Genomic DNA, 12,057 nt, shown 5'->3' on the forward strand with positions numbered 1-12,057 from the left:
TATCGAAAGTATGTTTCGATTGTATAATCGATTGTAGTTAACTGTTGCCTTAGTGTAAATAGTTTGACATATCGATGGTATAATGTACAATAACACAATCGTAATAGACAAATCTATTGAATCACTTTTTAAACAGATGCGTGTTACCGATACAGTACAACTACAATTGCAAACTAATTAGAAGTAGTTTTGCTAAAATAAATGAAAACTATTTAAGTTTTTTAACACAGTGTGTTCAAATAATGGCGCAATATGACGAAAAATATAGTTCAACACATGGGAAAAAAGGTTACCTCGTCTTCGCCTCGATCGTAAAACTTGAGGTCGAGTCGAAAAGAGTCACTTTGACCCTAGTGATGAAATATACTATTTTGGTACCTAATCTTATTTCCAAACGAGGCACATTGCGTACCAAAAGGAGCTACGTTCACTCCTAGTGATGAAATATACTATTTGTAAGTGTTTTTACCAAAATCGTACTTACCATGTACCATCGAGAGAGCAAGACGCTTGGATCTCGTTCGCCTTCTAGTTTAATGACTTTATCTTTTTCACGTGGAATTGCATAGTAACACCAATATGAAGTGGGGGATGGTCTACTTCCAATAATGATGTCCCTGGAGCCTTCATCTTCGTCAGCAAGAAATATGTCATCTATTTTGTCGACCGATGCACAGTCCAAATCGATTTTAATTTCGTAACTGTTTATACTGAGGATAGCGTGTTTTCTTAACGTGTTTCCATAACAGCTCAGTCGAAAACGATTCGATCTTCCGTTGTAATATGTAGCTTTTACTCTACCGGTAGTTTTTACGTCCGATCTAGATATGTCTTTTACTGAAAAATATGTTAGATTAATGTATTTCAACTTAATGATCGAATACAAATAACAGATATGATTCTTAAATAACAGTGGAAAGTCCTATGTAAAGTACATTTAGTCAGTAAAAGAATGTTTGTCATAGCAGTATTGCAAAATTGCATCGTCAAAGCCTTTTCTGTTGAAGTGTATATTGGGGGGGGGGAGGCGGTTGAAATGCGTTTACGGGTATGTAAAGTGAGTGATTCAATGTATTCTCAGTAGTGCCGGAATCCCTTGCCGTCCCTGGGACGTCGACTACAGGCTAAAACCCCCCATATCGTAGGAATCTAGCCTGGAACTATTTAGCACAATACTTTGAGCCTTTTGAACCCTGCCATTATTACTTTCCTTCTTGTTTATTTCCGAAGGCTAAGGCCGATCGATATCGATCTCCTTAGTCGGAAGTATAGCCTCGATGAACATTTACACAGTTTCAGGTGCCCTCTCCATGGAGCACAGCTCCAGCTAATATCGGGAGGGGGGGGGGGTGATGTCTAAGCCGATTTTCAAGATCAAATAGGCTCGGTGGACATGCCACCTATCACAAAAGAAGAAGGTCAGTTCGGCCGTGTCTGCAATGCTGAGACAGTACAGACAGTCTGAGCTAGTGGTTTTCTCTTATTCTGTGCAAAAAGGCCACGAAGTACCTGTGGCCCGACAAAAACTGGATCACAAAATGCCTAACCTAACGATGTTCCCGTTCCACCCATGTTAAGAGGCTGGGAATGAGCCTGGTGAGAGAGAGAGAGAGAGAGATCTTTATTAACAATCTTCAAGATTGTAATAGTGTCAGAGAATTACAGTATTACAGAATTACAGTAAATTAGTGGAATAAGTCTTTGGAATTGGGAAATTTCAGATTTTCTAATTTCAGCTGTTCCTCCACTCGATGAACTCGTTGATGCTGTAGAAAGGGTGATTCAGCAACCACTCGTTCAGCCTCGACTTGAGCAGCCTTGGACTTGTGTTCTTGACCTCAGTTGGCAACAGGTTGAAGTACTTAGCCCCATTGTATGAAGGCTTCATCTCGTACCGTTTGCTGTGATGGACAGGAAGGTTAAAATTTCCAGCATTTCGGGTGTTGTAGTGGTGTGTGTCTTCATTTTTGGGAAGGCCCTTCGAGCAAGCTAGTGAGATCACTTCCAATAAGTAAACGTTCACCACAGTAAGTATGTGCCACTGCTTAAAAGGTACTCGACAGCTCTCCTTTCAACTCAGGCCCGCCATTATCCTCAGTGCTATCTTCTGCAGGATCAGCAAACGTTTGATGTTGGTGAGGGAGGTGCTACCCCAGAGCTGAATCCCATATCTCAGACGACTCTCAAAGAGGGCGTGGTATGAGATTTTAAGAGCTGCCACTGTGCTAACAGTCTTAATGCGCCGCAGAGCGAAGATTGCAGTACTCAGCCTCATGTAAAGTTCGTCCACGTGGTCAGTCCATGAGAGCCAGCTGTCCAAGATCAAGCCAAGATGTTTGGTTGTGTCACTGATCTGGATGCCCGGATACCCCATGATTTCGTTCTTCTTGTTGCCAAAATTCACCTGGTTGGTTTTTCCTTCATTGAAGATTAGGTCATTCATACTGCAGTATTCAGCCGCCAAGCTCAGCGCAATGTAGGATTTCACTTCCAGATTGTCTGTAGTTTTGTTTGAGGCAAGCGACACAGTATCATCAGCATACATGATTGCTCTGCTGTATGGGTTGATGTATGAAGGAAGGTCATAAGTAAACAGTATAAATATCACCGGGCCCAAAACAGAGCCTTGAGGTACGCCTCTTGTAACAGGAAGTAGTTGTGACCTGTTTGTGGCAATTTTCCCATTCTCCTTTTGCCTAAGCTCGACAAGCTTATTAGTGATTACGGCCCACCAGATAGCTCTGAAACCATCTCTAGCAATGCCCTGAAAACCCAGTTCTCCGAGCTTGGTAAGAATAAGTTGGTGGCTGAGGCAGTCGAAGGCCTTGCTCAAATTGAGGTACAGACTAGTTAAATTCTCACCCTCTTCAAGTTTGTCCACGATCAGTTCAATCAGCTCGACTAAGGCTGTGATGGTAGATTTATTTTTTTTGGAAGCCATGTTGTCCACTAAGATTTATCTTGTTGTTTTCCAGGTGATTTATGATTCTCGTCAGAACGACCTTCTCAGTGATTTTTGAGAATTTAGACACCAAGGAGATAGGTCTAAAGTTCCCTAACGAATGCTTGCTCCCTTTCTTGTGTAATGGAATCACTTTTGACGTTTTCATCTTGCTTGGAAAGGTGCCCTGAGACATACTTAGATTGGCTATGTAAAGCAGCGGCGTTAGCAATTCCTGCCGGCAGTGTTTGACCATAACGGAGGAAAATTCATCCAGGCCTGATGAAGTCTTGTTGTTTAGTCTTCTGATGGTGTCGAGTAATTCCTGGTCAGATGTAGGCACCAACACTGTCATTGGAGATGTGACAACACGCTTGGCCTGTTTGCTGCGGGCTTTCATCTGGTCTTGAATGTTCTTTAGGGTCTCATCAGCAATTGTTGTGAAGTATGCATTGAAGCTGCCAGCAAGTTCAGTAGGATCTTCCACTTTTGCATAATTTATTACCAGATATGACAGGGTGTCAAGATCTCGTTGCTTGGTCTTTCTTTCGCTGTTGATCACATTCCAGATAGCCTTCGATTTTATTGAAGACTCGGAGATGAATTTAGCTGTCGCTTCTCGTCTCAGTGCTCTCAACTTAAGGTCATAGTCCTTCTTAACTTATTGGTTAATAGTTTGCCTTCCTCTTTTCCACTAAGGACGTAGCGGCTATGAGCTTTGATGAACTTTTCCTTCATTGATTTGACTTCATCATCGTAGACATGGGTTAAAGGGTTTCGCCTCTTTTCACGGAAAGCCTTTCGGGGACACGTGGCATCAAGAACTGAAGTGATAATCGTGATGAAACTATCATAAGCATCCTCTACGGTCCTGCTTTCTAGAACTGTCTTCCAGTCTTGATTTGATAATTGTAGCTTCATGTCGTCAAGATTTGAGATTTAAGGGTTTGGCGAGTGTATGTGCAAGGCATATTGCGAGATGTGCGAGATGGTGGCCCAACGTCCCTAGTCTCGGCGTCCCACTCGCGTTGCCAGAGTTTGAAACTGCGGTCTCGTTCTTCTGTAGCTGCAATCTCTCTGCCCACTTCGGGTCTCCTGCGGTAGATCACCTGTCGCTCCTTTGAAAAATGGAAGTCGCTGATGGGAGCACTGCCAATCTCCAAGACTGCAGGCTCAGAGACCGTGCGGTAGGTAAAAGCAACTTGCAAGGCCCCTCACAGCTAAACGTGGGAAATCCATTTACTGAAGACACGCCTCTCCAGCACATGGACTCTGGCTGGCCTCAGCACCGTACAAGAGCACTGATTAGACCACAGACATCTGTGGGTGATGTTTGTAGGAACAGGAACCGCCAGCGTTTGGCATTGGCATACTAATGGCAGCGAATCCTCTTCATGGTTAGGACCACGATCTCGGCCATTTCGACCACCATCTACAAGCTGTGGTCCTGCATCCATTCGTTGATATTGAGCATCTCTACACACGGGTTTTGACTCTGCCTCTTTGACGTTGGCGACTGCAAACCAAGCAGTGACGTCATCAGCGTAGCCAAAGAGGTAGGCATTTCAAGTCTTAGCTGACACTCGTAAGACACGTTCCAGAGATTGGGTCCCAGGATCGATCCCTGTGCAGCCCCAGAATTGATAGTTATCAAACGCTGAAATTCAGTGATGTGATAAAACAAGACATGGTCCGAAAGGTAGGACTTGAAGATTCGGGGGGTGTAGAGAGGAATGCAGAACGTATGCTCGAGCGCGCGCAGCATAACGGAGGAGTGAAACGCGTTCCTCACGTAAAGAGTGACGAGGTACTACCACCTCCGCACTCCGAATGGGTGGGCCTTCGCACTCTGCACTGCCTCATTTACCTCTGGGTGGCACCAATCAAGTGACCGAAAGGAAACCCATGCTTCTGCAGGAAAAATCACCCGCAGAGACGTTAGCCTCAGTCTGACACGAATTAGCTTCTCTATCACTTTGCCAGTGGTGTGACGCATAGACATTGAGAAAAAAGAAGAGGCCTTCTTCGGTGCACAATTCACCTTGGGAATCAAGACAAGGTAGGCCACGGGAAAACCACGCTGACGGAAAATGCTGTTTGCCAAGCATCGTTGAACATATCCAAATGTATGTTTGCAACGTAATTAACGATGAGCTTGAGGATTTCCGCAGGAATGCCATAAGCCAGGTGCTCTACGACTACGATCTCTCAGTGATTGGACAGCGGAGGAAAGTTCCTCTTCTCGAAAGGCTGGGAACACGCCCAAATCCCCGAATTTCCTTTAACTGGAATAATTTCAAATTGTAAATACTGTAATACTTTTTATTGTTAAGAAATAAACATGCATCAAGAGTTGTGATCATATAATTTTTATTAATTTTTATTTAATACAGGGGATACTTCTAATCTAATGCCATAGCCACACGACTATTAAGATATTTAAAAAGTGGCAAAAAATAATAATATAACCCTATGGGAACGAAGCATGAGGGAATGGCAAAAGAAGTTAAGAGAGTTACTGGTGAGTACAAGTTATTGGCTAAAGTAAGAATAATTTGAAAAACAAAAACAAATTTGATTAAATAAACTTACTTATTGCCAGACCTAACATAAAGAATATACTGCCGTACTGTAGATAATATTTGTTCGAACTTACATTTTATTGCACGGCATTCACTCTCCTGAAACACAGGTTTACATTAGATCGTCAAATGAAGTACACTCAGTTCTTAATAACGTAAAAACGTATTTTAAATTATCCACTTACTCCCTCTATACATAGTATATTATGGAAAAAGTATTATTTTGTCAACATTTTCGAGATTGAGTTGTAGGGGGATATATCCGTTTTGGGTCGGTCCCTCTGAACCCGAAAAAGTGGTTTTGGAAGTAGTGTGTGTGTGTGTTCTGGTGTGTGTGTATGTGTGTAGTGTCTGTATGGGTGAATGGGTGCAGAGCTACAAACCACACCTGTGGTACCCGATTTTGATTAAATTTTGTATGTAGGTAACAATCCGTAGTACCCTTGTTGGTCTTATACTTTTTTGCAATTTTTTCTTTTTATGGTGATTTTCATATCAAAACCCATTACAGTATATGCAGAACCAATTGCATTTTCAAACACAACTTACACGATTTTAATTCAAATGTAGTATGTTATATCGTCTTTTTAATTTCAAATAATACAGCGCAACCCCCATTAATGTAAAAGTTACTTATGAAAACTTTTGTGAATTCCTCCATAAAATGTCATTGTTAGCATATGTTTTATTTACATTTTATTTCTAACATGTGTTCAAATTATTATTTTGTTTACTTATTGAATTGTTATAAAAACTTACCTTCTATTTTCTTATACAAAATGTGAACTTTTATTACTAAAATTAGTGGAATCAACAATGGCGACGAGTAAAATGGTAAGTAGAAAAGAATTTGACTTATGTCTAAAGAAAAGGAAATTACTAGAACTACGCTTGATCAAACTCAAGGATGATTTACCAACATGTGAACATTCTCAAGATACATGCACTTACTACACAGATAAACTTTTAGCAATATGGGCTGAAATTGAGGTTACACAGTCAAATATTGAACTTCACACAAATTCAGTAGAAAGTGAATTAGAAATTCGATGGCAGTTAGAAGAAATATTTAGAGAGATACGGACATTCCTTGAAGCAGAAAAGAAAAAGTACGATACACATACAGCAATTTCTGCTTCTGCAACATGTCAAAATGTATCTAATATTCCTTTCCAGCCGTATACACCAGAGGAAAGTTTTCAAAACTTCACTCGACGCTTTGAAAACTACACAAAATTACGGGGAAACTTAAGTTCAAGAGTCAAAGTGGATTTATTTTTACAGGCAATCACCCCACAAATACATGAACAGCTATACGATCTTTGCATACCAGATGACCCACACAACAAGCCATATGAGGAATTGATTCACATGTTAATGGCTCAACTAGAACCAAAACCCAGTATTTGGGCACGTCAGCACAAATTTACGACACGTACCCAATTGTGTAATGAATCTGTACAAGCTTACGCTAATGCTCTTAGAAAGCTCAGTGTAGAATGTCAGTTTACTTGTACAAGTTGTAATGAATCTGTATCTGAAATTCTACTTCGAATGCAGTTTGTCAGGGGATTAAAAGACTCTGATATACGTCTTCAACTTCTTCAAGATAAACTATTGCAACCGTTTAAAGAAGTAGTCGAAAAGGCTGCTACATTGGAACTAGCGAAAAGTGAGAGCAGAATAGTAAAGACAAATGGAAATCAAGAGGAAGTACACCAAGTATCAAGCAAGAACAAACAGCCAGATAGGAAACCTTGTAAATCTAACAATATACAACTCTCTGAGTATCAAACTCGTTTGGAGAAACTGAGAAACAAATGCTATAGATGTGGTGATGATTCACATAGAGCACATCAATGCAAGTTCAAAAATGCAGAATGTAACTCTTGTAAACGTTTTGGTCACTTAGCAAGAGTATGTCTAAGAAAACCAAACAAAGAAGTAAAACAATCAGATGAAACCGCAGAAAATACAAGCGATGATGACACTCATGAAATTTACCAACTTCATTCAAAATCAAATGACAAGTTTATGCTCGAGGTAAAAGTGGAAGGACGACTCATGACAATGGAGTTAGATACAGGAGCGGCTCTCAGCATTGTATCCTATGATACATTTAAGCTTTTAAACTCTCCAAAAAGGATTTTCAAGACAAATGTTCAACTCAAGACATACACTGGGGAAATAATCAATCCAAGAGGAGTTGTTTTTGTAAATGTTCAGTATAAAGATCAAAGTTTTGTTGGAAAACTGTACATTGTTAACAAGTGTGTAGACTCTATATTCGGAAGAGAATGGATAAGAGAGATTCAACTTGATGCAGCTGACATACATTCATTAAATTCAAGTGAAAACGAAAACATCCAAGAACTAGATGATTTGATGATTCGATACGAAGACATTTTCAAAGAAGGCATTGGGAAAATACCAAAAGAAAAGGGTCATTTTAATGTAAAAGACGAAACCCAGCCAATTTTCATTAAACCTAGACACATGCCATAAGCATTAAAAGAAAAAGTAGAGAAGGAACTTGAAAGACTGGAGACTTTGGGTATAATCACACGTGTCGAATCATCCGATTGGGGCACACCCATTGTGCCGGTTGTCAAACCCAATGGTTCAGTCAGAATATGTGCTGACTACAAGGTGACTTTGAACAAAGTTATTAAAGACGAACATTACCCTATACCTCGGATTGATGATATCATGTCAATGATGCATTGTGGAAAGATATTTTGTACTCTTGATATCAGTAACGCATACTTGCACATGGAGATGGACGAAGACAGTGCCATCATGCAAACAATCAGTACTCACAAAGGGCTGTTTAAAGTGAACAGATTAATGTTTGGAGTAAAAGTGGCACCCTTGTTATGGCAAAGATTCATGGACAAAACATTACATAACTTAGAAGGCGTACAATGTTTCTTTGACGACGTAATTGTCCAAGGATCTAACAGGGAACAGCTTCTTCGTCGACTGGAACAGGTGTTTGAACGATTGAAGTTAAATGATTTGAGGTTAAATAGAGAGAAGTGTAAGTTTTTCCAGAACAAAATTGAGTACTTAGGTCATGTGATCGATAGCAAAGGACTACACAAGTCAGATGCTAAAATACAGAGCATTTTAAAATGTAAAAAACCAGAGAACGTAACTGAACTCCGAACTTTCCTAGGCCTTGCGAATTATTACAACAAATTCATAAAGCATTTGGCTACACTGCTACATCCTTTGAATCGGCTGCTACGAAAAGGAAACACTTTTACATGGAGCTCTGCTTGTGAACAGAGTTTTCTGAAGATTAAAGAAATTATTACAAGTGATGACGTGTTGGTACACTTTGATCCTAGCTTGCCACTGGTCTTAGCTACTGATGCTTCGCCGGTAGGTGTAGGAGCCGTTCTTTCGCACCGCTATAGGGATGGAACAGACAGGCCAATTGCCTTCGCCTCTCGATCTTTATCAAAATCAGAACAAAAATACTCTCAGATCGATAAGGAAGCCTTGGGAATATATTGGGGCCTGAAAAAGTTTTTCCCGTTTTGTTATGGCCGCAAATTTACTTTGATCACTGATCACAAACCGCTGGTGTCAATTTTTAATCCAGCAAAGACCTTACCAACAATCTCGGCAACACGGATATTCAACTATGCTCACTTTCTCTCCAGGTTCGACTATGACATAGAGTACAGGCAAACTGCTCATCATTGGAATGCAGACTATCTCTCTCGATTCCCTATCGAAGTTGTACAAGAACATTCTGTAGATGACCTCTCGAAGTACCACATAAATCAACTGGAAACACTCAATATCAACAGTACCGTGGTGGCTAAGGAAACTCTCAACGATGCTGTTTTGGGTCCAGTCCTACAGGCCTTGAAATCAGGACAATCTGTTGAACAATACGGATTTCACGATAACGAGCTGTCCATTCAAGATGATTGTGTACTGAAGGGCTGGAGAGTCATGATACCTCAATCTCTCAGACCTCATGTGCTTCGAGAACTACATGTAGCTCATTTAGGAGGAATAAAAATGAAGGCTTTAGCTCGCAGTTTTTGCTGGTGGAAAAGTATAGACAATGATATTGAAGATATGGTAACTGAATGTCGACAATGCATTGAAAAATGCAACAACCCGAGGAAAACTATCCATCCATGGGAACAACCTTCTAATCCATGGGAGAGGGTGCACATTGATTTCTTAGGACCAACAGATGGCCAACAGTACCTGATATTAGTGGATGCCTTTAGTAAGTGGGTGGATGTGATACAGACGAAAACAACTACAAGTACATGGACAGTCCAAGAATTACGGAAAATCTTCTCAACTTTTGGGTTTCCTCACATCCTAGTTTCAGATAATGGAAGACAGTTTGTTTCTCAAGAGTTCAAAAACTTCATGAATGAATGTGGGATTATTCACAGAACAACGGCACCATACCATCCAAACTCAAATGGCCAGGCTGAAAGGTACGTGCAGACTGTCAAGAAGGCGTTAAAATCCATGGAGGGAGAAAAGGGTACACTGCAAAATAAAATCCAAAGACTTCTAATGCAACTCAGGCAATCCCCGAATTCAACAGGTACATCAGCATATCACCTAATGTTTGGAAGGAGTGTACGAACAAACCTAGCAATAATTGTTCCAACATTAGAACCGAACAAATATCAGAAGAAGGGAGTCCAAGTCGGTATAAAAAGGAATTTCAAAGTTGGAGATAAAGTGCAAGCGCGGGAATATGTCAATGGTTCGTCCAAGTGGTATTCGGGCTATATAACTCAAAAGCAAGGACATGTAATGTACGTAGTTCAGCTGGAAGATGGACGAATAATAAGAAGACATGTTGACCAGCTGATTCTTCGTAAAGTGCCGCAGCACAGTAAATAGAGGAGGAGGTGTTAGCATATGTTTTATTTACATTTTATTTCTAACATGTGTTCAAATTATTATTTTGTTTACTTATTGAATTGTTATGTTTACTTACAGATTGTGGTTTAATAAAAACTTACCTTCTATTTTCTTATACAAAATGTGAACTTTTACTACTAAAATTAGTGGAATCAACAGTCATAGTTACCCCTACCACTTAATCATGTAGGCTTGTTAACAAACTAATGAGAGAAAGTATTTGTCAGACTTCTGACACCATTTATTAGAAGAGAATAATGTTTTTAATTTTATTGAGGAAAAATATTTATAACACTTAGAATAAGAGCAACGCAAATATGCTTCCAATAGTTTGAACATTCTTGAATCACAAAGCATTTTTAAGTAGTGCTTATATTCATTATTAAAATATAGTTTTATTAGTTGTGTACATAACATAAATGTTGTTAAATTTCTTAGAGGAACTGAATGTCGTCTACAATGATGTAAAACGAGTAACGAGGAATTAGGATGTTAGGAATCAACGTCATAACACACGCATTAGGGGTTTCTTATGGTTATTTTTATAAAACTTAGCGATATAAAAAATGATACCTATTACAATATGGACAGCAGTATACTACAAAAATAGCAGTTAGAATTGCATGTGCTAAAGATTTTACACCATGACATGCTTAGTGTGTTTACAATTCGAATCTATAATGTATTTTCTAATTTCTAACTAAGATCCTAAAAAAAATTCAAAATCCTAAACATTTGGCAATGGTTAATCATCACTAACTTAAATTAAAAAAACAATATCATTAAATTGTGTTATTCTTTATTTTAGTTTACTAGCTGTTGTACCCGTGCTTTGCAACGGGAAGAGGACACAAAATAGAAACATTTTAATCTTTACATCTGTTGCATGTTGCATATAATAGTTACACATCCGTCAACGCTTTTAGAAACAATATTCAACTTTTATATCCATAATAGAAACGTTAAAGTTATGACTTTTAAATCTGGTATGTAGTGGATACCACCATTTTGGTTTTGATTAATTTTAAATCTTGTGTTAGCTGATATAAGAAAAACTGACCAAATCTTCGAATAAAACTTTGACATACATGATTTACCTTCATGTCCCTTAGTTACGTATCTTTTAATTTATCATTGACATTTTAAATTTCAATTTTGAAGTTGCAAAAGTAGTACCTCCTAATTATTAAATTTAAATGAACATTTTTATAATTTCACTCTTCTTTATATTAAATCACAAATCCTTCCATATTCAGTTTCTTCACTCACAATAAATCATTAGCAAAACTAAGAGTCAGCTGTTATAAACTTGAGAAATATTGCTGTGCCTTATTAATACAGTATTTTGAAATATTAAAGATACTATATCCATACGTACTATAGAAAATTTTAAACAAATAATTTAGCATTAAGGACAGCAGACAAAACTAATATGATTATCACAACATCAAGGACTAAAAAATGTAATAGCAAATACAGTATATGTTTCATTGCATCTCTGATTCTACTGTACAAAAATATCAACAAACAACTTAATATACAAACCAGTTCTTTTAATCAGTTCCATCGTCCATTGCCTTTACATTTTCACACTTACCATTAAGTAAACATAGTAACGGA

The 12,057-nt window shown here is 38.8% G+C and overlaps 1 protein-coding gene across 1 annotated transcript in view; it reads right to left on the reverse strand.

Annotated features, from left to right (window-relative positions):
* The window catches only part of LOC129001408 (uncharacterized), a 238,255-nt gene that overhangs the window by 53,051 nt on the left and 173,147 nt on the right, over positions 1-12,057 (reverse strand). Inside the window, exons 28-29 of the mRNA XM_054428664.1 lie at positions 5,598-5,622; positions 485-837 (exon numbers count right to left, since the gene is read on the reverse strand). Of these exons, the coding sequence (XP_054284639.1) occupies positions 485-837; positions 5,598-5,622 (378 nt within the window). The remainder of the gene's footprint in view (positions 1-484; positions 838-5,597; positions 5,623-12,057) is intronic.

This window comes from Macrosteles quadrilineatus, unplaced genomic scaffold, assembly GCF_028750875.1.
Source record: "Macrosteles quadrilineatus isolate MER2022 unplaced genomic scaffold, UCM_ALF_1.0 Scaffold_8__2_contigs__length_117827958, whole genome shotgun sequence".
Classification (NCBI taxonomy): Eukaryota; Metazoa; Arthropoda; class Insecta; order Hemiptera; family Cicadellidae; genus Macrosteles; species Macrosteles quadrilineatus.